The 25,771-nt window shown below is 40.2% G+C and overlaps 1 protein-coding gene and 1 pseudogene across 3 annotated transcripts in view; one reads left to right on the top strand and one right to left on the bottom strand.

The window, feature by feature from the left end:
- Nucleotides 1-25,771, bottom strand: part of HDAC9 (histone deacetylase 9) — a 1,067,937-nt gene that overhangs the window by 303,769 nt on the left and 738,397 nt on the right. For all 3 annotated transcript variants that reach the window (XM_018047346.1, XM_005679004.3, XM_013963174.2), the window contains one exon: nt 3,243-3,423. In XM_018047346.1, coding sequence (XP_017902835.1) covers nt 3,243-3,423 — 181 coding nt within the window. The remainder of the gene's footprint in view (nt 1-3,242; nt 3,424-25,771) is intronic.
- On the top strand, nt 8,986-10,284 carry LOC108635856 (annotated as a pseudogene).

Here is a 25,771-nt window from a genome sequence, read left to right on the forward strand (position 1 = left end):
TCAAACATATCACAAGTGAAAGCCTTAAGAGTTCTCCTCTAAAGTAAGAGATCATTAGAAATACAAAGATGAATTCTGAGATCATGCGGACTGTAAGAGTATGCATGTTACAGGGGAAATTTCAGTTTGGATTAAAGCCAGAATAATATTTGGAAGAGCAGAGTGAAGATAGTGCATTTCATTTCCTTTGGATTTGGAAAAGCACTAAATGAAAGTCACTAATCAAATATATATTTTTAGTCCCAGTGACAGTGGAGGAGCTATTAACAGACACATAAATTACATACTTTGCACATTTTTAAAAGAATATTTAGTATTTTTATCTTAAGAATTTAAGTGTCAGGATGCAACATTCTTAAGGTAAATAAGACAGTAAGGTGTATTCCTACTGAAGTATGTAACTTTGGAATCACTTAGTCAATCCTTACAGAGCAATAATTGCAAAGTAAATTTCACATTCAGTATTTTCAAATTTGACCTGGTAAATTCATAAGTGTTTATGATTTACATGTACACATTATGTATACTACTACTACTACTAAGTCGCTTCAGTCGTGTCCGACTCTGTGCGACCCCGGAGACGGCAGCCCACCAGGCTCCCCCGTCCTGGGATTCTCCAGGCAAGAACACTGGAGTGGGTTGCCATTTCCTTCTCCAGTTTTCCCTTAAAATTGGAGGAAGTTACAGTTCAGTACACACAGGCAAAGTCGTATCCGACTCTTTGTGACCCCATGGACTGTAGCCCACCAGGCTCCTCTGTTCATGGAATTCTCTAGGCAAGAATACTGGAGTAGGTTGTCATTGCCTTCTCCACATTATGTATATATACTACAAATTAATATTTGTCAATTCAACTAAGATTTATTGAAAAATTACTAAGTATAAAATTCTGTATTTTTAAAAATGTAAGTTTGCATAACCTCTCATTTAGGCCAGAAATGTGCCTCATCAGGTAGCTCAGCGGTAAGGAACCCAACCGCCAGTCCCAGAGATGCAGGAGATGTGGGCTTGATCCCTGTGTCTGCAAGACCCCCTGGAGCAGGGCATGGCAACCCACTCCAGTATTTTGCCTGGAGAATCCCACAGACAGAGGAGCCTCCTTCAAGGAGCGGGCTACCATCCTTGAAGTCACAAAGACTGGGACACTACTGAGCATGCTTGCACACGCACGTGTCTCATCACATACATTAAACATGAAAATAAACTCACCTTGATTCCCCTATTTGTGCTTGGAATATAACTTCTGATAAATACTAGGGTGTTGACATTATGGCAAAGAAGCTAAACATGTGAAATGACCCAGTTTCCAGTTTGAAGGATTTGGTTATGTTTATGTCATGCTTGCATTATTTGGTTTGCAATCCACTCTTTCACCTGATTTTTTTTCCCTAATTTTTGTCTGTGCTGCATGGCATGTGAGATATTAGTTCCCTAACCAGAAACTGAATCAATCCCCCCGGAAGTGGAGGCACAGTGTCTTAACCATCGGACTGCTAGGGAAGTCCCTGGCCTGATCCCTTTAAGACCTACAAACCCTGTTCATTTGCAAAAACATGTTTTTCTCAAACTGGTAGGATCATTCTAATATTCAGAGAACTTGTTTCATTCATATGGAGGGAATGTATAAAAGTAGAGGAAACCACAACATGTCAGGGAAGGGTCACCTCTCTTAACCAAGGAAAGAAATTATCAGTAGGGTTACAATAGTGGACAGCCATGCACATGGAAACAGCATCACAAAACTTGATAATCAAGCTTGCTTTTAAAGTAAGGAAATGATTTGGAGTGAATGTAACTGGCATTCGAATAGGATGTCTGTGTCTCTGAAAGCTTATGGCTGAATACAAAACACTCTCAGTAAAAAGAATGGAGAAATAACGAATTCTTAAAGGCTACTGCTCTGACTACCTACAAAAAGTATTTCTTTACATCATGTATCTGACTATGAGCAAAAATTCTCTTAAGACCAGGGATTGAACGAGGCATGACTGATCCAAGCAGCTTCCGCTGACCCTGGCTGCAGTCCTGGGTTGCCTGGGATACCAGGACAGGTCTGTTTGTCCAAGAAATAGAGGGATCAGAAACAGTGGCTAATGTGGTGAGAAAAATATATCCAGATATATCCAGTCTGTAGCTCCTAGTATGGAATGCTGGCTCGTGGTGTAACCCATTATAAAATGTAGCTTCTAAGCATACTTATCAAAGATGTCTGTCAAAGTTAAATAACCTGGTTGTTCCGTTCATTGACTTTTAAATAAAAGATGATATCAAGGCTTGGGAATGTGATTTCAGAAAAAGCATTTTAACTTTTCCAAGTACAAAGGGTTGCTTGAGGTCACAGAAGCCACAAAAACAAACCCTGAATCCTAAAAATTGAATCAAAAATAAATCAGATAACCTGTGAGAGACTCTAGCAGAAGGTACATGTGAATTCTCCCCTTGAGGCATCCATGTTATGAGCCCTTAGGGCTAGAAGATCTTTCATTTCATGGGCCACAGTTGAGAGCATAGAACAAGAATGGGGCTCAGCAGACATAAAGGAATATTTATCCACATGCATATTTAGGGTACAGCTCCTTTGTGAGAGAATAGTGCCCTTTTCTGCGTGTGTTCCAGACTTGACCTTCCTTTGGCCTTGGAATTATCTGGTTTGTTTTCTTCTGTAGCCAGGTTCTGAAATATCAAACACAGCTGTAGGCAAAGGAAGAGGGTGGTCAGATAGCCCACCCATCGGTGCCATAATAAATGGAATTGGAACTGATGTATGTAGAATTAAACAAGGTTTGCCTTGGCACCACTGTCTCCTATGAGTCATTTGTATGAAAAGCCAGAACAAAACAGTGAAACAAACACAACAGCAAGAAAAACAAACTGGAAGGGGGCACTCTTTCGAGTTGAACGAAGTCAGCATCGTAAATTTCCTAGGGGCCACAACCACTAGAAGGAAGAGACGGTAAAGAATGTTGAAGGGATTTTTGGTTCCAAAAGGGACCCATGCACCTGTTGATGTGTTTTCCAGGCCCCTGAATGATAACAATTTATGAGGCTATTAATACTAAGCCCAAGATTTATCCGATGTGCTGCTTTGTCTTGTGGCCAAAACAACCTCATAAAATGTGGGTTGCATTGGGTTAAAACGGAGCGTTCTGCCCTTGGAGTTATTCTGAGCATTTAAATCGCTTAATCCTGCAAGAACGGTGCATTCAGCCTGCCTATTAGGGAGAGTCTTTGGGGATTCTCACCAGTTGCAGAGCCCGGCCGGAGGGGGCGGTCCATTGCTGGGTGAGGTAACGTGGAGGCTGCGGGGGAGGAGTGGGTCTTGGAGAGCAGCCGCTCTTTCTCTAATCCCTCCATGCCCACAGCAGCCAGCTGAGCCTGGCGCACGGAGACTGCACGTGTGTGCTGGGGCTCCAGGAAGGGCTGCTGCCAAGAAAAGAGCAGAGAGAGAGAAACATGAGGCCAGCACGCAGGGAGACACTGAGAGCGACATGTCAACAAATTAAGTTCATCAGGTCAGAGACATAATAAACGGTGTGAAGGAAAAAAAATAGAGAAAGGGAGAAAAAAAAACACGATCTGGTCAATAAATCCATTCAACAGATGTTTTCACACTGACGGCCAGGGCTTGCCTGCCTGGCTGAGGAGGAGGTGATGGCAGGAGGCCTGTCAGTTTGAACTGATTGAAAGAAACAGACCTTTAACCTCAAGAGGAACATCGACGTAGACTCATTTCCTACCTTGATACCAATGTTTTGAATATAGCCCTGGAACTGTTACAATGGCAAAGTGGTAGAACTAGTCAACTGTTTTCAAACCACCACCAAGACTCAATTTTGAAAACCCTATCCTGAATTCACTTCAAGTAATATTGTCAGTGAGATTTACAGGAGCCTTAATGTTGCCAATTAAATGCCTACATTTGACCACTTTCAGTCTTCAGACCAGCTTCCCCAGTGGCACAGACAGTAAAGAATCTGCCCTCAAGGCAGAAGACCGGAGTTCAATCACAGGGTTGGGAAGATCTCCTGGAGAACGGAATGGGGACCCACTCCAGTTTTCTCGCCTAGGAAATCCCATGGACAGGGGATCCTGGTGAGCTGCATTCCATGGGGTCACAAAGAGTTGGACATGACTGAGCGACTTACACACACATACACAGTCTTTGTATAATCGTATAGAATAATGACTTTTTCATATGCTGATGATATAATCCCAATACTATAAAAAAACTGTTTCCTTAAACAATATTAAATACAATCTCAGTATGTAACAATATTGTCATACTTTATATGTCTCAACTTATCAAAGAGCCAGAATTGGAAGCTCCTGAAAGATTCACCTGACCTATTCCTCTGTCTCCAAAAAAGAGACAATCTCTAAAACAGAGACAGGCACTATCTCTGTTTAACTTAACTAAGTTAAACTACAGTTTAACTATCAATATTACACACTGAATAGGTCCTCTCCCTGCAGCATCAGGGAATTCATAACCTTTGTATTGATTTTTATGTTTCCTGCCTTTTCTATATTCCAAATAAACATGAAAAGCAGCTCAACAGTGATACAAAACATGTTCACCTCTCATGCCATGGATAAGGAAACTAATGCTCCAAAAGGTTAACAAAGCCTTCTAAACACATGACCAATTCCTAGCATTTTAAAAATCTACGGGCTCTTCTGCTTCTTCAAGCATGTACGGTTTCAAGACTGGAAGCAAACGTCACCTCTCCTCAGTCAAGCCCCAGCCTAACCTTATTGTTATGATGGTTGCTCCTCCTAGTACAAGGCACATCCTTTGAGTCCAGAGTATTCATTTAATGAGAATGCTAACAAGTCTAACTACAGTACAACTGTATTCAATGCATGTTACATGGCTTTATGTCATTGTGATTTTCTCTGTATGAGTTAATGCTGTAGATACATGTGAGTTATGAATATATAATTTAGTTATAGACCATAGACAGATTTCCCAATTTGGGAAAAAGAATCATTAAGAACTAACTTTAAAATAAGTTCTAAGTAATGATGTGTGTATGGTGCTATTTCTGTTTTGCTCTGAAAAATAACTGAAGCATCAATCAGCTGGAAGGAATCTGTCACATCATCAAGCCCTGGGCATTTGCTTTGATGTCTAGAATGATTTGGCCAAGATCTAGTCCCAGTTAACAATAGTCATAACACTTCTACAAGCATCTAAATCTCTTGCTTTCTTGAGTATCTCCATGTGCAATTCCCTAAGGAAACAGCAGTTAGGGTTGGCATAGTCTCTCTTCTCATGGAACTTACAGAGGAAATGCAATGTGCAATTCAGACTTTGGGAGTTTTCTGTGGGAAAATGAGCTCTTCCGCATAGGATCTAAAGTGCCTGGGTAAATATACACCTAGATGTTTGTAATGTCCATCCCTTCTATTACTGTACAATTCAAACTAATGCAAAAGGCGCTTGATTAACTATCCTAATTCAAAAAGCAACCCATCCTATTCTTTCCTGCAAGAACTCTCTTCCTGAAGCTCTACTAATAAGCAAAAAGGTGACAGAAAGTCTCAGAAGGTAAAGCAAAGTTTGAAGAGCCTCCCCAGGCTGTCATCTGGGTTCTCGCTGCATGTATGTGTTCACTCACTTCAGTCCTATCTGACTCTTTACGACCCCACAGACCATAGCCCGCAGGCTCCTCTGACCATGGGATTCCCCAGGCAAGAATACTGGAGTGAGTTGCCATGTCCTCCTCTAGGGGAACTTTCTGACCCAGGGGTCAAACCCGTGTCTCTTATGCCTCCGCCCCCTGGGAAGCCCAGGTTCTCCCTGACCTGAGACCAATCTGAATTTCAATGTTAGCTCTTCTATTCCTTCTTCAAGTTCTAGCTCAAATTCCTATCTTCTGTAAAACAATACCGTCCCCAGGGTTGTATTCTTTCATGGGCTCTTTCCTCTGTAAAAAAATACTGAACATTACCTTTTATGCTAAGATGAGCATACATTGGAATCATTATTATAATATCTATTTTGTCTTCTGATTAAAAACTAACATTTAAAATACTTTGTGGGCCCCTTAGAGTATCATGGGTTCTGGGCACAGTGTCTGCTGTGTCTAACGGACATACTGGCCCCGATCGTCCGTGCTTCCAGTCTTTTCTGGGTCACCTGCTCTAGGTGTATCCATGAGGCTTCACATTCAGCAACCATTCACATCCTCTAAAGTCCATGTCAAATCTTAGAGCAAACCTTTTAAACTCACATGTTATACACACTCTTCCTCTTCACTCTATTTCTCTATTTCCCTGCCATCATCTTTTATGTATTAGGGTTACTGCACGCAGTAACTAGTTATTGAGCTCATACCCTGAGCCAGACGCGTTGCTGGTGTGTTGAGCCTTTTTAATGTTTATCATCAAGTGAGGAGACAGATACTAAATGTTTCTAAGTATAACGTAATTATAAATATGAACGCTATATGGGAAAAAAAGAGTACCATGAAAATTTTAAAGAAGAATATGATTTAGAGGTTGAGGGAACTTTAAGCAAGTCACATTTAATTTGAGATGTAAAGGATAAACTGAATTGGCCAGATGAATGGGGCCAAGGATCTAGATGTGTTTTGTGGGGGAGGGGGAAAAGAAATCAACCAGAGATTGGATCTAATCCATCTGTGAACTTATTTTCTGCTCCATTTTATGTCTTTTCTTATATTTCTTATATTTAGAAGGCTAAATATGTATTTGTGCATTAAAAATAGTAACACAAACTTGGCAGTTAGAGGCCGTGCTATTTTTTCAATAACATAACCATGTTTTAGATCACTGGAGTTACTAAATATTTTATCTCTTAAAGAATAGCTCAATACTCTAAGAGTTCATGTAAATACCACCACCTTCTTTGTTTCTTTCTTCATAAAGCATATTCACTGCTTTACTTGGACTTCACAGGAACCTTTGAGATAATGGAATAATAATTTGATAACTCATAACCATGATACAAATGTTACATCTCAGTATAGAACTTCACAACCAGGCAAGCAAAATCCTAGTTATCCAACCTCTACTCCTAGGAAAATGGCAACATAAGTAAGAAACAAACTTGTTCAATAGTATTCATCACATATAAGAGCTCATCCAATCTCTATTACGCATGCAGATGGGAAACAGATTCCATGATGGGGTGAATAGTCAGGAAAGTGAATTAAACATGGCTCATCTTATGGGCTGACATCCCAAATTCAAGTACTTTATCTATGATTAATATATCATAAGGATGTGAGCTTCACCCACTGACTCACGTATTTCCACGTATATGATGCTACTGCTACTGCTAAGTCGCTTCAGTTGTGTCCGACTCTGTGTGACCCCATAGACGGTAGCCACCAGGCTCCCCTGTCCCTGGGATTCTCCAGGCAAAAACACTGGAATGGGTTGCCATCTCCTTCTCCAATGCATAAAAGTGAAAGTGAAGTTGCTCAGTCATGTCAGATTCTTAGCGACCCCATGGACTGCAGCCCACCAGGCTCCTCCGTCCATGGGATTTTCCAGGCAAGAGTACTGGAATGGGGTGCCACTGCCTTCTCCTAAATTATTCCTGCTGCTGCTGCTAAGTCGCTTCAGTCGTGTCCGACTCTGTGCAACCTCATAGACGGCAGCCCATCAGGCTCCACCGTCCCTGGGATTCTCCAGGCAAGAACACTGGAGTGGGTTGCCATTTCCTTCTCCAATACCACACATATATAGTAGGTGTTAATAAATATATGTTGAATAAACACGTGAATAGAAAGGAGATACATAGCTATCCTTAAAATCTCACCATAAGGATAAAACAAGAAAGCATATTATAAGCAATCATAATATAAAAAGCGAAAGAGTGGTTAATGGAAACATAAGAAAATAGAGAACAGACAAAAGAATTATCAAGGTACAATTCTCTGAAGTTACTCAGCAATGGAGCAAGAGCTGTGGGAAGGGACTGATTTGAGAATTATTTTTTTTCTCTGTACTTTCATATGGTTTCCAAACGTTATGCCTATCACCTATATTAAAACTTTAATTAAGAAAAATGGCAAATGTTAATTTAAAATAAATAGCTGAGCCATTCAAACACTTCATTAGGACAGATTCATAATCACTGGTTCTAAGAGCAGACCTGGGTCAAGTATTTTTGAACCGTCTGTCAAAAAAGGACTATAAAACAGAAACATTTATTCATTTTCAAAACAGTGGACTACAATTATATGCCCTTACAAATAAAGAATAGCTTTTAATGTACAGGACAAATTTTGACAATCCAGTAAGGTACAGATTACTACGGTACATATTAGTGACCAAAGCATCACAAAACAGTAGGCACTTTGATTTCAGATGCGTGTTACTTCTCACCCAGAGAAAACTTCCCTTCTCCATGAGACCGAAAACTGAGATAGCATTTTCATAGCTAAAATTGAAGTGTTTCATTAAACATTTTTTAATGAGAGATAATTTTGTTCATGGTTATTTTCCATTCTTCCAAGTAAGGACAAAAATGCATGTTTTTCTCTTGCATCATCAGAAAAATAAAATGTCTAACAGTTTAAAACAGAGTGCCACTAAAAATTCCATTGATATTGAAATCAATCTTTCATCTATTGAGTGCCTCTGGAAAATGTGTCATGCTCAATGAGTGAATAAATATGCTCTCATCCCCCAAAAAAGCATTCTTGTTTAAAATATTTTTTAAATACACGTATTATTTTCAGACTGTTTCTTATGCATACACAGACTTTGTTCTTTCAGATGATTTAACTATGAGCTTTGTTTTGATTGGTTACTTTGCCAAACTGTTATTCAGGGACATTCTCTCAGGCTACCGAGATGTGTAATACAATCTTTTCTCTCTGAAGTACGTAAGGCCACTTTACGTGAGCATCACCTGTCTCCCATCACTGATAAAGGCTTCCAATTTCACAGAAGAGTTATTACGTGCCTGTTTTATAAATTATTCAGATTTTTTTTGCCGGAGCCTGCGACCGAGTGGGAGTGGAGTGGAGCGGCTGTTGTTGCCGACTCTTTCCTCCTCCCCACGGTCCAGTCAGCAGGTTGATTAGGCCATCGGCCCCCAAGCCGAGACTTGTCTCTTATTTAGTTCTGGGGAGCGCCTGGCCGACATGAGTGATGTAGAGGAGAACAACTTCGAGGGCAGAGTTAATGTTCGTGAAGAAATTGAAGAGTTTTTCCCAAGAATGTGGAAGATAAATCAAGATAAAAGAAGGCTAATGAAAAGAGTCTCGCTCTCAGTCAAAATCTCCAACGGGAACTCCTGCTCGTGTAAAATCGGAGAGCAGGTCAGGATCTCGTAGTCCATCAAGGGTTTCCAAACACTCTGAATCCCATTCTCGATCAAGATCAAAATCCAGGTCGAGGTCAAGGAGGCATTCTCATAGACGTTACAGTCGATCCAGATCCCATTCTCACTCTCATAGGAGACGATCTCGAAGTAGGTCATATACACAAGAATACCGACGTCGAAGGAGCTGAAGTCATTCTCCAATGTCTAACCGGAGAAGACATACAGGGAGCAGGGCAAATCCTGATCCCAATACTTGTCTAGGAGTGTTTGGCCTCAGTTTGTACACAACAGAGCGAGATCTTCGATAAGTATTTTCTCGATATGGACCGTTGAGTGGTGTCAATGTGGTTTATGACCAGCGAACTGGACGGTCACGGGGATTTGCTTTGTTTATTTCGAGAGAATAGATGACTCAAAGGAGGCTATGGAAAGGGCAAATGGAATGGAACTGGATGGTAGAAGAATTCAGGTGGATTATTCTATCACCAAGAGAGCACACACACCAACACCAGGCATATACATGGGCAGACCAACTCACAGTGGTGGTGGTGGCGGTGGCGGCGGTGGTGGAGGTGGGGGAGGTGGCAGACGTCGAGATTCTTACTATGATCGAGGATATGATCGTGGGTACAACAGATATGAAGACTATGATTACCGGTACAGAAGAAGATCACCTTCTCCTTATTATAGTCGGTACAGATCACGATCAAGATCTGGATCCTACAGCCCAAGACGCTATTAATAAGCAGAGCAGTTGCAGTTGAGGACATCTTTTTCTCTTTTTTTAATTCTGGATTTCCCCAAGCTTCTAATCCTTTCTACTCCTCAAAAAGAACCCTTAAAAAATCTTTGGTTTGTTTAGCATCTCCACTTTGTCAATTGTATTGCCATTTTCCACCCCTTTTATTATATTCTTAAAGATGTAATTGTCATTTTTGAGTAGTTAAACATCTTGAGTAAAAAAGGAACCCCCCCGTGTTATGCTTTGTAAATTATTTTTTTGTTTATTTTTTGCTTTTATGGAAAATTCACTCCTAGCTTATCAAAATGAGGAAAGAAATCTTTTTAAAGCTTCTTTTGTGTTAGATATTGTATTAGACATTGTATTAGAGGTCTGCATTTACTACAAACTCCTTTTTTAACTTTCTTTTGGGGAAGTTAGTAGTAGTTCAGTCAGGTCAAGTTTGTCTGGGGTGGCATGGAACAGTCAAATAGTTAAGTATAGAAAGTTTGAAGCTATAGAAGAAAATACTTACTTGGTCATTTCTTTTGAAGAACATAATTTTTGAACCCTAAAAATTACTTCTTTTTTTAGAAATGAAAAGCTTGTGGACTCCTATAAAACATGTTGTATTTAAAATACATTTGTTGAAACTTAAAATAAATAAATAAATAAATAAATAATTCAGTGATATAGCAAGACATCAATGTCATTAGGGCCTAGGCCTTTGTAAGCTGTGGTAAATAAACACGGCGATCTATTTGGAAAGAGGGTACCTGTATAGAAGTCTGTATGGCAAGCACGCTGTTCTTGCTTAGAGTTGCGTCTCTGGGAGTGGCTTGCTAATGGAGATTATGAGGTGATAAAGCCCTGGGTTGAGGAGATTCAAGGTTCTAATTTTTGGTAACAGCAGTGATTTTTAAATTTTGTTTCTGTTTGGTTTGTTTTGCTTTCTTGCTGCCACCGCTCAGGGACCTATTTTATGGCTTCTGGGTTTTCACTTTGTTCTGGATGGTTACATTTGCTTCCAGACATACTGCTTTTTGTTTGCTATAATCAAAATCATCATGCCATTCTAGAAAAGCAAATACAAAAATCATATATTACAGTGTTTAATCTTTGAAATGATCAAAATTATTTGAGTTGGTTTAATAAAAAATATGACCTAAAAACAAAAGAAAAAGATCATGGGAAAATAATTTTAAAAAATATTAAAATTCTGTTCTAAAGAATTTTCTTTAAAGCCTATATGTTATTCCTTGTTTGGCATGATGAGAAAATTCAATTTTCTTTTTGGTTTTCAGTGCTTTGAATTTAAGAAGTCTTGCTTTTACAGAAAATTAGAATCATAAATATCCCTAGAGCTTATCTTATAAGATGCCAAGGGCAAGTGGGAATTTACATGTTCTAAACTCTTTGTATTATTCAGTATAGGTGTAGAAATACTGGTTAACTTTAGACTTTTAAAAACTAAACATGCATGTTAATAATTTTAAAGTAGCTATTAAATAAATATAAATAATATGTATAACTTTAAAGTAGACAAACATTTTTGAGCAAGGACAAAACCAAGAAGCAATCAGTCTAAAAACAAGTGGAGGAAAAAAATGAAGCATTGAAAAGGCTGTACAAATATAATTCACAAAATAAGATGCTAGAAATAAATTTCCACACATCACTAAATGCAGTTGATGTGAATACTCAATTTACCAATTACTAATAAAACATGAAGACAGCCAAACTGGATTCCAAAAATAGAAAGGCTAAATTCTCTGGCAGACCAAGATCAAATTAAAAGATTCTATGAAGTCAGGGGCTTCCCTAGTAGTTCAGTTGGTAAAGAATCCGCCTGCAATGCAGGAGACCTGGGTTTGATTCCTGGGTCGGGAAGATCCGCTGGTGAAAGGATAGGCTACCCACTCAGTATTCTTGGGCTTCCCTGGTGGCTCAGCTGGTAAAGAATTTGCCTGCAATGTGGCGGACCTGGGTTCGATCCCTAGGTGGGGAAGATGCCCTGGAGAAGGGAAAGGCTACCCACTCAAGTATTCCGGCCTGGAGAGTTCCATGGACTGGTCCATGGAGTCACGAAGACATGAGAAAATAATAACAATAACAACAAAAAGTAGTAAAAGCCTTGAGCCCCCATGTTAGAACCAGACAAAATAGATTTTTATGGGGAAAATACTAGAGATCACATAAGGATGTAAAAAATAATACAAAAGGTCAATTAACCAAAAAATAATTCTAAACTAGTAACATGGATCCAAACATAAAAAGTATAAATTGGCAAAAGTGTAAAGAAAAATCAACATCATGGAAGATTATAGCAAACGTGTAGCAAAATGAGTGGGGTTTCCTTGCTGAAATGGTGCAATACTGAATTGTGAAATGTTGAAATCTGCAGCCAGGAAACATACATTCTTTCAAGCACACATGCAAAATTGACCAATACAATAAAGCAGGTGTCAACAAACTTAAAAGTATTAATATTTACAATGGAATAATATTCAGCTTTTAGAGGAAAGAAATTCTGACATATACTATAACATGGATAAACCTTGAATACACCATGCAAAGGGAAATAAGCCAGTTACATAGGACAAATACACTTTCAGTTTCACTTATACAATACACTAGAGTAATTAAATCCATACAGACAGAAAGCAGGATAGTTGCTGCCAGGAGCTTGGAAGAAGAGAGTTACTATTTAATGGGTACAGTTTCAATTTGGGAAGATGAAAACATTCTAGGATTCTAGAGGTGGCTGGTGATGATGGCTGAAAACCATGTGAATTTACTTGATGCCACTGAACTTACACTAAAAAATGATTAAATGTGAGTAATTTATTATATTTTACTGAAAAAAGGAATTAATATTATTCAGATCATATATGTTGACTGTATTAGTCAGAGATGTAACTAGGTAGATGAAAAGATACACTATGTTCTGTGATAAAATCATTATCATAAACATAACAGTTCTTCCCAAAAGAATTTATAATTTCTGGTATGTTTCAGATGATCCTAAATTTTGCATACAAGAATAAAGGCAGAGAAAAGCCAGCAAATTTTGAAAATAAAGAATAAGTTGGGGAGACAGACTTAGCCAGATGTCTATACATACTAAAAGCTAAATTATTAAGACTTTTGCACAAGAACAGATAAATGGAACAGAATAGAGAGCCTATAAGCAGACCCATGAGTATATAGAAACTCATGATATACAACAGAGATGATCTACAGAGTAGCAGGCAAACAAAGAATGTCAATCAATAAATGATGTTGGGGACACAGGTTACCCATTAATGGAACAATGAATTTAGATAATTACCTAACACTACATGCAAAGAACTAAAAGTGGATTAAAAATTGAAATGCAAGATGCACAATTTTTAAAGTTTTTTGAAAAAAGATGGAGAATACCATTCTAAACTTATAGGAGGAAAGAAATTCAAATACCTCTGTTTTTCATGAGCCAGAAAAACACAAGCCAGAAATTGGATAAAAATCTTTGCGAAACATAGAATAAAGCAATGTTTAACATCTATATTATGTATACAACAATAACCATTTTATGCTCATCAGACTAATCAGAAATTTAAAACTCTGATGATAACCAAACATTAGTGAAAATACAGAGCAAGAGAAAACTCACAGACTGCTTGTAGACAAATAAATTGTTATAAACACCTTAAAGAACAATTGGCTAATATTCAGTAACAGTGAAGATGGACCACAAACCTACAGTATAATTGGTGAGTGAAAAAGCAAAAAATGTATATGAAGTCAATTATGTAAGTTTAAAAACATACAAATTAATATATATTGTTTAAATAAATGTAACTGTAATAAAAATATAAAGAAATGCACAGGATAAACAAAAAGCAAATTCAGAAAAGAAATGGGAGGAGGATGAAACAGGGAGGAGATAGAACTTTATACATACATTATTTTTACTTATCTCTGAAACTGGGTGTTCATTATTATAATCTTCATTATTTTCCCTGTATTAATAATATATCAAAAATAAACTTAAAATGCTTAATAAATGGGCACATATAAAACACCAATATTATTATAACATAAAATTGGTTTTTATTGGAAAGACTAAGATGTTTTAGGGAAGGAACAAAGATTTATTGGAAAATACAAAAAAGTGAGAAAAAAAGAAAAAGTAAAACTAGATGAGAAAATAAATATGAAAAATATGGTTTTTTACTAAGTATACCAATTTACTTCTAGATCACATATTTATAAACTATCAATTAATTTGTACTATAGTGCACTGACAATATTAATATAAAATGTATACATTTTAAGTATATTTTATCTTTAGAATTTCAATGTATTATCATTAAATTCACCTCAATGAGAAAACAATGACACTGAAAGGACTGAGAAATGAGTCCTTTTACACGTGAAATAATGTAAACTGGAAACTTGAGATGACAATTCTGGAACAGAAGAAGAAACAAAATTTAAATAGGCAAACAAAGAAACTATAGAAACATAAAGACACTTAAAAACAATTATTTCTAACTACTGATAACACAATTGATTTACTGTTATTTTCTTATTTGGGCTAATTTGTGTTTTCCAAATTTTTATCTTTATTTTTAAAGTTATTTTGAAATGTTATGCTTTACTTTGATATCAACATTTTAAGTGGTTAAATATGCTACAGGGATAAGAAAGGATATTAATTTGGATTTGGAAAAAAATCCAAGCAAGCTACCTGTGAGCAGAAACCTGCCTGCACTTTCACACTCTTAGTCCCAAACCCTAGAGCCCAGCACACAGGGCTCACTAAATGTTGAGAATATATGTATCATATAACCGCTTCTAGTCTAAGATTAGAAGGAAAATCTGACTCTCTAAGTCATTTGACTGGGCAGATAGATCAGTTTAATCACTCAGTCGTGTCTGATTCTTTGCGATCCCATGAATTGCAGCACGCCAGGCCTCCCTGTCCATCACCAACTCCCGGAGTTTACCCAAACTCATGTCCATCGAGTCGGTGACGCCATCCAAATCTATTTTTTTTTTCAATGTAATTTTTTTTAATTCTTCACATTGCATCAGAATACACTTTGGTAAACCCAAATCCCAGAGAAGGCAATGGCACCCCACTCCAGTACTCTTGCCTGGAAAATCCCATGGATGGAGGAGCCTAGGCTGCAGTCCATGGGGTTGCTAAAAGTCAAGACACGACTGAGTGACTTCACTTTCACTTTTCACTCTCGTGCATTGGAGAAGGAAATGGCAACCCACTCCAGTGTTCTTGCCTGGAGAATCCCAGGGACGGGGGAGCCTGGTGGGCTGCCGTCTATGGGGTCGCACAGGGTCAGACACGACTGAAGTGACTTAGCAGCAAACCCAAATCCATCAAGAACTCTAGGTCACTAAGATTTTTCTCAAGTGTTTTGTTTTTAACTCACTAGTAAAATAACCATTTTATCCTATCAGAATCATAGTTAGAACAGTGTGATTGAGATGAAGTTTCAGAGAAAATCTACTCTCCTGGAGATGTTATTGAGTATGTACAAACAATTCAATATTACCTTGGGGCTTGAAGCAGGGGTGAGCTACCAGCTGATGACATTTGGCTAAAAACTGGTGTACTGCAGAACAGAACCCAAATATGGTACCTGAGAGCAGTGATCTCCAAAGTTTGGAGTAAACATGAATCCAGTGAGTGAAGAAGCTTTTACTCATATTTAATTTTTAAATAAAAACACAAGAAAGCAAACTAGATATAATAATATTGGATGAATGGATAGACTGTAGCATTTACACCTAGTCCCTGCATCAAGGATCATATAGCACAAACTGTCTCAGATATCCAAAGGCAGGGAGGAGAGTCTAATTTCAAACTTTAATCCACAGTTATAGTAATCAAAGTAGTATGCATAGGGATGGACATCTAGAATTGGAATTGAATTGAAAATCCTGAAATAAACTCTTATATTTATGGTCAACTGATTTTCACCAAGGGTGCCAAGAAAATTCAAAAGGGAAAGTAGAATCTTTCAACAAATGGGGCTGGGACAACTATGAATCTACTAGTAAAAGAATGCATCCGAACGCCTTCCTCACACCAAACACAGAATGTCCAAATGGTTCACAGGATATAAGAGCTTAAACTATAAAATTATTAGAGGAAATACAGAAGTAAATCTTCTTAGATATAAGAAGTGATCCTCCCCAAAACAGATAGATTCATAAGTAAAAACTGTTGTGCTTCAACGGACACCAGTTGTCCAACAAAAATTTATACATGTTGATATCAGCACCATTCACAACAGCCCAAAGAAATAACCCAAACACCAATCAAGTGAAGAATGGATAAATAAAATGTGGCATATCTATGCAATGAAATTCTATCCAGCCATAAAAAAAGGCTTTTGTTTTCCTTTGTTTTTCTCTCATTCACAAAATCACAACCATATTTGCTATTTTTAAGGGCAAACTTAGTATTAAATGCAAGCTCATAAAATACAAATACCTTAAAAAGGATATTCTCCCAGAATACATTTTTTAAATTAAGTCTTTAAAAATAAAAAAAGACAAGCCTATGTATTACGGCAGAGTTGTAGATCAAACAAGGGCAAAGTGGCCAGCAGCTCCCCACAGAGAACACCTCAAGGCCAAAGCAGGCCACTGTCCTCCAGGAGCTCCACTGAGAATAACTGGTCTGCTGGTGGTTAAAATGTGTCCTATAGAAAAGCCTGTTATAAAATGTTAAAGCCAAACCCTTAACATACAACAGACCTCAGGGAGAAGCGGATGTGAGTCCTCGGTCTGGAGAACTTGGTGAATCAGCAGAGAAAAGAGGGCGCGGACACAAGTCTCCAGAAGCATTTGAAATGAGTTGGGCAAGAACCTCTAACCTACCTGCAGGCCACTGGGGCGATCAGGAAGAAGCGAAGAGCGCCTCATCCCGGCCAGGCCCCACAACCAGGTGGGCAGTCTGTTCTGGAAGCATGCGGACACAAGTTTTTCAAGGAGTCCAAAAGCCAGGCAGCAGGCCTGGACTTCCATCAGAGGCTGGAGAGAGGCACAGGAGCCCGGGGGGCAGGAGGGATGCCGCCAAACTTCTGCCTCCCTTTCCAGGATGTAACAGGTCTTTCCAAAATGGAGCACACTTGTGGACTTTTCTAAAAAGTTAAAACATTGGGTGACCTACGGACACTGGGAGAAGAATACAAACGTCGCCTGCCTGGAAAATACAAACTGAGAAGCCTTGACTCTTGCTGCAAGCCTGGGGTGGAGGAGGCTGGTTGTGAAGGAGGCCAGACCTCAGAGCAGAAGCCCGGAGTAGAAAGGCGGAGGCCGCCGGAAAGAGGAGCCGCCTGGAAAGAAACTGGGGGGCCTGGCCGCCGACCGGGACCCTGGGCGAGGGGCAGGGGGACGCGGCCACTGCCTCCCAGGGTGACCCAGGCTGCACGGCAGTGTGTAAGCAGCACCCAGACGTAGTCCTTGAAGGAGCTTCGGGCCGGGCTTCGCTGCGAAAAGCTAAGCGGAGGCCCCCACGCGGACGCCCCGCCAGCAGGCCAGACGTATGCGGCCTCGGGCGGCTGGTCCCGCAGCTTCACCTGCTTTTCAGATGCAGGAAAGGACTCACACCTGGGTCTCTAGCTTAATCAATGCTGGCTTCTTCCCGTGGCCAAGCTTCCTGACATGGTGGTTCGCTGCATCTTGCTAAAAGATACAGTACTTCTCTGGCTGTTAGCCCTGTGCTGCTTCCATCTTTGGAGCCCTTCTTCCAGAATCCTGCGTTTCTCTCCGGAGAGTCTGTCATACAGTTCCGAAGCATGCGAAAACTCGGCCTGGTCTCCATGCCCCGCGTTGCCCCGCCTTCCAGCCCTCTCTCCTCGCGGACGCCACCTGCCGGAGCGCCCCTTCGCCGCCGCTAAAGTGCGCGGGACGCATCGCACCGCACCTGTGACCTTTTGCCGCCTTGTTCCCTGACTTAGTCCCTTGAAGGTTTCACTAGTGAGGTTAAATTCCCCGTCCTTCCTATCCTTCTGCTGCTGCTGCTGCTGGTGGTTTAGTCGCTAAGTCATGTCCGACCCTTGTAACCCCACAGACAGATCCTCCAGGCAAGAATACTGGAGTGGGGAGCCATTTCCTTCTCTCCTTCTTCTGCTAGGCCTTTGTTAATGACCAGCTTTCGGCGCCTCAGATTTGTTCAGACGCGCCCCAAACAGGTGCACTCGCTTTGGATTAAGCAGGCACCGCCCCCCTCTCCAGATGCCTCCTTGTCTGAGTCCTTGTACGAAAGGTACAGGAAGAACCGCAGGCCCCGTCGACCTTCTGCTGGATGGCACGGAAGTAATGTGCCTGCTGATGTGGATGGGCTGCCGGACGGTGGGACAAAACCGGAGCCGGTGCTGCTGCGACTGCGCACGTCCCCCGACCTGGGCTCCCAGTAGGCCTTTCGCAGCCTGCGCGGCAGCTGGGAGTAATTTTCCTTCAGGATCCTGTTACTAACGAGCTCTGCCGAGCCACCAATACACGTTGGTGGTTGGCAACGGGGAGGCAAAAGTGGTCAAAAGGCATAAACTTCCAGGTATAATATAAATAAGTCCTGGGGATATAATTACTATATGACATGGTGACTACAGTTAATGATACTGTATTGCCTAATGAAGGAAAATTAAAAAAAAGAAGTACTGTGATCACTCATCTAGAGCCAGACATCCTGGAAAGTGAAGTCAAGTGGGCCTTAGAAAGCATCACTACGAACAAAGCTAGTGGAGGTGATGGAATTCCAGTTGAGCTATTTCAAATCCTGAAAGATGATGCTGTGAAAGTGCTGCACTCAATATGCCAGCAAATTTGGAAAACTCAGCAGTGGCTACAGGACTGGAAAAAGTCAGTTTTCATTCCAATCCCAAAGAAAGGCAATGTCAAAGAATGCTCACACTACTGCACAATTGCACCCATCTCACAGGCTAGCAAAGTAATGCTCAAAATCCTCCAAGCCAGGCTTCAGCAATACGTGAACTGTGAACGTCCAGATGTTCAAGCTGGATTTAGAAAAGGCAGATGAATCCAGAGATCATATTGCCAACATCCGCTGGATCATCAAAAAAGCAAGAGAATTCCAGAAAAACATCTATTTATGCTTTATTGACTATGCCAAAGCCTTTGACTGTGTGGATCACAATAAACTGTGGAAAATTCTGAAAGAGATGGGAATAGCAGACCACCTGACCTGCCTCTTGAGAAACCTATATGCAGGTCAGGAAGCAACAGTTAGAACTGGACATGGAACAACAGACTGGTTCCAAATAGGAAAAGGAGTCCGTCAAGGCTGTATATTGTCACCCTGCTTATTTAATTTCTATGCAGAGTACATTATGAGAAACGCTGGACTGAAAGAAGCACAAGCTGGAATCAAGATTGCCAGGAGAAACATCAGTAACCTCAGATATGCAGATGACACCACCCTCATGGCAGAAAAAGAAGAGGAACTAAAGAGCCTCTTGATGAAAGTGAAAGTGGAGAGTGAAAAAGTTGGCTTAAAGCTCAGCATCCAGAAAACGAAGATCATGGCATCCAGTCCCATCACTCCATGGCAAATAGATGGGGAAACAGTGGAAACAGTGTCAGGCTTTATTGTTTTGGGCTCCAAAATCACTGCAGATGGTGATTGCAGCCATGAAATTAAATGATGCTTACTCCTTGGAAGGAAAGTTATGACCAAAAGCATATTCAAAAGCAGAGACATTACTTTGCCAACAAAGGTCCGTCTAGTCAAGGCTATGGCTTTTCCAGTGGTCATGTATGGATGTGAAAGTTGGACTGTGAAGAAAGCTGAGTGCCGAAGAACTGATGCTTTCAAACTGTGGTGTTGGAGAAGACTCTCGAGAGTCCCTTGGACTGCAAGGAGATCCAACCAGTCCATCCTAACGGAGATCAGTCCTGGGTGTTCTGGAAGGACTGATGCTGAGGCTGAAACTCCAATACTTTGGCCACCTCTTGCAAAGAGTTGACTCACTGGAAAAGACTCTGATGCTGGGAGGGATTGGGGGCAGGAGGAGAAGGGGATGACAGAGGATGAGATGGCTGGATGGCATCACCAATTCAATGCACATGAGTTTAGGTGAACTCCGGGAGTTGGTGATGGACAGGGAGGCCTGGCGTGCTGTGATTCATGGGGTCGCAAAGAGTTGGACACGACTGAGCGACTGAATTGAACTGCACTGATGCATGCTGCAGCATGGATGCACCTTGAAAACATTATGCTAAGTGAAAGAAGACAGTCACAGAAGACCACGTATTGTACAATTCCATTTGTGTAAGTGCCCAGAATGGACAAATTTATGGAGAGAGTAGATTTCTGGGTCCCTAGAGTTGAGGCAGGGGCCAGTGGCAAATTATTGCTAATGGGCACAGAGTACCTTTGCGGGGTGGGGGGTGGTGGGGGGATGATGAAACTGTTCTAAAATTAACTGTACTGATGATTGCACAATTGTGTGAAATGAGTCAACCATGTGGTCTGTGAGTTATCTCAATAAAGTTGTTAAAAATAACACTTTTTTCATCATAGTATAAAACCTTATCTCATAAAATGACATGTATTTACAAATCATGTTTATTTAATTTTTAATTACACTTTTTTTAATTTCTATTTTTGTGTATGCCTTGTAATATATAATACAGTGATGTAGTGGTATATATATATGTATAATTCATTAATATTCTGTATTCATTTGAATGTATATAATTATAAGTACATGCTAAAATATTTTTAATCACTCATGATAAAAACGTTTATAGACCTATACATACAGGTTGGAAGGTAAAGAGTTCCTTTTTCGTTACTGAAAAATTTGATGAGATATAGGAAGCCTTTAAAAAAATACATGAGACCTTTTACTATCACCCCTCTCCTGTGACAATGGGCAGTATTTCTGAAATCTGGTAGGCAGGAGTGGCACACAGTCCAGGAGAAGCTGGATGAATAGGTTGCAGCTGCTGCTAAGTCGCGTGAGTTGTGTCCAACTCGGTGTGACCCCATAGACGGCAGCCCACCAGGCTCCCCCATCCCTGGGATTCTCCAGGCAAGAACACTGGAGTGGGTTGCCATGTCCTTCTCCAATGCATGAAAGTGAAAAGTGAAAGTGAAGTCGCTCAGTCGTGTCCAACTCCTAGCAACCCCATGGGCTGCAGTGCACCAGGCTCCTCCGTCCATGGGATTTTCCAGGCAAGAGTACTGGAGTGGAGTGCCATTGCCTTCTCTCGGATTAATAGGTTACTGCTCAATATTTCTCTACCAACCTTGCTTCCAGTGCTAAGTGGTGGCCCCTGTAGCAGAGGTCAGGCTCAAAGTAGATGAATCATTGTTCCCATGTACTCACTGGTTTCTTCCACTGAAGTCAGACCAATCCCACTCCCTTCTTCTGAGGTTCTTTGCCCAAACAAGAGTCTTTGTCTAGTATGTATTCCACGCCAGCAAACAATGATACAAAAAATCACGAAGGAAAGGTAAAATTTTACATGTTAAATAATATCCTCATTTTCAAACTTGAGTTGATAGATAACAATCTGATTCACAAGGCAGGGCTGAGGGTAGCTAAGTACTGCTACAAAGCTTTCAGCTAATGCATCAGCAGCAGAACCAGGGAGGGGATTTCAAGTGTAACCACACTTTATATACAGGCACAGTAGGAGTGTGTGTGGTGTGTAGTTAACCGTGATTCTGGATAGGGGCTTAAAGGTTTATTCAAATACTGCCATTGACCTGTTGTGAAGTCGAACCTATTTAACACTTTTTATCACCTGCGTAGAATGTTGGTAAAAGTGACTACCTGTGTACAGAGTATATAAACAGCTTCAGATGCATCTATAGATATCCTCAGGTAGAAGAATTTCAGCAGAAAATAAATTGCTAATTCGGTTGCATATGCATTCATATCTGTGGAAGGGTGGTTGCTTTAGATATGTTTAAGACCCAGCCACTTTGGAGCAATCTTGGAAAGTAGCCATTGTAAATCAGTGGGGGTTTTACTCCACTACAGAATACAAAAGAAACCACATTTGAATTTTGAAATTAAATAAGTAACTAGTTCATAATGAGTAATCTTTCACAATAAAAAAGTAAACAAGTTATATTTTTCTTATATTGCTTTCCAGCTTTTATATTTTTACAATTGCCTGTAAAAAAAAATGCTCAAGAGAGTAGGTTGAAATTATTTTAATTACATAACAGCCCAGAGGAAGATGAAATTGTGCAATGACCTAGACTAGTATCCTCTGTTTGGTTGGCAGCCAGTGAATCGGACAGCATGAACAATAGAGCTCTGCTCTAGAAATAATAGCCTGAAGATAAAGAAAAGGCAGAGGGAGGTTTCTTTTGACCACGATGAATCTCTTGAGAATTTCCTTTATTCCCCCCCTTTTATACTTAGAGTCCAGATATAAAACAAATCTTAAGGAGAGCTGACAAGCAGTATAAATATAGCTACTTAAGACACATGAATTAGACGGATTTATCTTGAATAGGTGTTCTTAGTCTAGAATCTCTGGAAGAATTCTAGCAGAAATAAACCCCTGAAATTGTGTGCAAAGCTGTATGAGTATGTGCATGTGTGAATTTTCTGGAGATATGGCCATAGCTTTCATCAAAGAGGTTCTTAATTAAAAAAAAAAAAAAGTAGCGAATCACAGCTCTAAGAAAAAAAATACAGTAAGTGCCAAAATAATATCTTACTAATTACAACTTTTAGGTGTCTCTATTAATAAACCAGTTTCAACACTATGTTCTGAATGGATTTTTTTTAAACCCTTGGATTCAAGCATATCACAAGTTGATCCAAGTGAGTAGGGCAGGCAGAATCAAGTTTTATTTCCTCACCTCTCAGCCCAAGAAAGCATCTTACTGAACTCAACATTAAGAGAATCACCCTATTTCACCACCAGTCTCGAGATTCAATTACTTGTGTGCAAATTACCAAACGAGTCAAATCCCAGAAATCGTGTAGCTTTATGTACATTTCAATCTTTCTCCCAAAGCAAGCATGGGTCAAAGGCAAGGTATTCCAATCTCAAATCACTGAACTAGAAGCCAGTCAGTGGCAGTTCCCTGCTAAAATGGTTGGCTAACATTTGGCTAACGAAAAGAGAAGGAGAAGGAATACTCTTTAATGTGTATCCCTTTTGGCATTTAACTACATGCATCCTCTTAAAGCAGAAAATTTTCTGCTTAAAATAGACAAATGTTGAGGGAAGCACACAGCTCAGCCCACATGTAAAAAAAGCCTCTCAAATGGAATAAATACTTGTCACTGTAGGCTACAGTTGAAAACTGCTGTTTCTTTCACAGCCAGACATTGAAAAACAATCACAGGGTAAATTTTCTAAGATGAATAAAACACAGTATACCTCCAAATTTGATGTCTAATTTTTGAAAGGAATGCCTTTGGAAATATTTCCTCAAACCTAAAAACAAATATCACAAAAAGGGCATTGGAATTAAAAACAAAATTCTCTAGCCATTTCTTGATTTTGGTGGAATTTAGGGTCACAAAGAGTTGGACACGACTGAGCAACTTCACTTCACTTCACTTCACTTTAATGAATTAATTCATTCATTCATCCACTATAATAGAAGTCTACCACCAATAGACTGTTAGGCACTGTGCCAGATATTAGAAGATACAATGGTGAACAAAGCAGATACAGTCACTCCCCTGTGGAGTTTATAGTCTAGTCAGGGAGGCAAATAGTCATCCACGTTCTGCACAAAGAAATCAAAAGAGCAACAAGGTAAGGCCTATGAAAGATGGTGGTTGTTGTTTGGTTGCCAAGTCCTATCTGACTCTTCCAACCCCATGGACTGTAGCCCACCAGGCTCCTCTGTCCATGGGATTTCCCAGGCAAGAATACTGGAGTAGGTCATCATTTCCTTCTCCAGGGGATCTTCCCAACCTAGGGATCGAACCTGTGCCTCCTGCTTGGCTAGTGAAATCTTTACCACTGAGCCACCAGGGAAACCCATGAAATGTAGTGATTGAAAGGGAAAGTCTTAGTCCCTTAGTGATGTCTGGCTCTTTGAGACCCCATGGACTGTAGCTTGCCAGGCTCCTCTGTCTATGGTATTCTCCAGGCAAGAATACTGGAGTGGGTGGCCATTTCCTTCTCCAATAAAATATAGTATAGGGTCCTAATTTAAGAATTAAGAAAAGTGCCAAGGCAGGACTATTTGTGCCAAAAGAGGAAGGGTGAGAAGGCTTTAAGTGGGCAAAGAGAGGAAGAAGAATGTTCTCCATATGGAGGGGACACCCTGTTCACAGTGGTCCTGGAGGGCGGGTACCTGGTAAATACTATGGAATAGATACAGGGCAGCATGGCTATTAGTGGGCTTCCCTGGTGGCTCAGACGGTAAAGAATCTGCGTATAATGCAGGATACCTGGATCTGATCCCAGGGTCGGGGGGATCCCCGGAGGAGGGCATGGCAACCCCCTCCAATATTCTTGTCTGGAGAATCCCCATGGACAGAGGAGACTCATGGGCTACAGTCCTTGGGGTCGCAAAGAGTCAGACATAATTGAGCAACTAAACACACAAGCACATAGTTATTAGTAATTAGAGGCTGCTGAAGTGGAAGGAGTCCGTAGGGCGAGACCTTGCAGAAAATGCCTTTTATCTAAAAAGGCTGAATCTTAATCCTAAGAGCAATAGCAAGCCAATGAATAGTTATAAGCTCCCAAGGATTTAGGCCTGGAGACTGGGCACTTAGTGGAGTTAGTTGCTAAGAACAGAATCATACTTTGGAATGATAATTCTAGCAGAATAATAACCTGTATTTTATTCAGGATAGATAATTTTTAAGCACCTTCCTTAGCAAAGTAAAGTTCATAAAAAGAGCCTGCGATTCAGAGTAAATGTACAGATTTTATAATGGTGTCCAGCATATACTGAACACTCTGTAACGTTAGGGGTGTGTGTTTGTGTGTGTGTGTGTGTGTGTATGTGCGTGTGTAAGTTGGTCAGTCATGTATGACCATTTGTGACCCCACGGACTGAGGCCCACCAGGCTCCTCTGTCCAGTGGTTTCTCCAAGAAAGAATACTAGAGTGGGCTGCCATTCCCTTCTCCAGGGGAATCTTCCCAACCAGGGATTAACCTGGTCTCCTGTGTTGCAAGCAGATTCTTTACCATCCGAGCCATCCAAGAATCCCCAGTGTTAGCTGTAGCTTACATTAACATGGTTTAATCGGTTTCACCAGAGCATATCAGCAGTATCAGATATTATTTGGGATTAATTCTTGAACCTTATAATGTGAAATTAATAAGTAGGGCAGTGCTTATTAATAACATTCTAATGGTATATAAGAAGACCTACCTTCTTATATACAAGAAATAACAAATTAGTACTTGGGTACAATGTTCTCATTGCCTGTGTAAGAATTTTCTGTTTATATGACAAATATCATATATTAACACATGTACGTGAAATCTAGAAAAGTTGGCACTGAAGAACTTATTTGCAGGGCAGGAATATAGGACTCAGACACAGAAAATAGACTCGTGGACACAGTCGGGGAAGGAGAGGGTGGGGTGAACTGAGAGAGTAGTCGTGAAATATATACATTATCAAATGCAAAGCAGTAATGGGAAGTTGCTGTATAACACAAGGAGCTCAACCTGGAGCTCTGTGACAACCTAGAGGAGTGGGATGGAGTGGGAGTGGGAGGGAGGTTCAAGAGGGAGGGGACGTATGTATACCTAT

Source organism: Capra hircus, chromosome 4 (assembly GCF_001704415.2).
Source record: "Capra hircus breed San Clemente chromosome 4, ASM170441v1, whole genome shotgun sequence".
NCBI classification, from domain to species: domain Eukaryota; kingdom Metazoa; phylum Chordata; class Mammalia; order Artiodactyla; family Bovidae; genus Capra; species Capra hircus.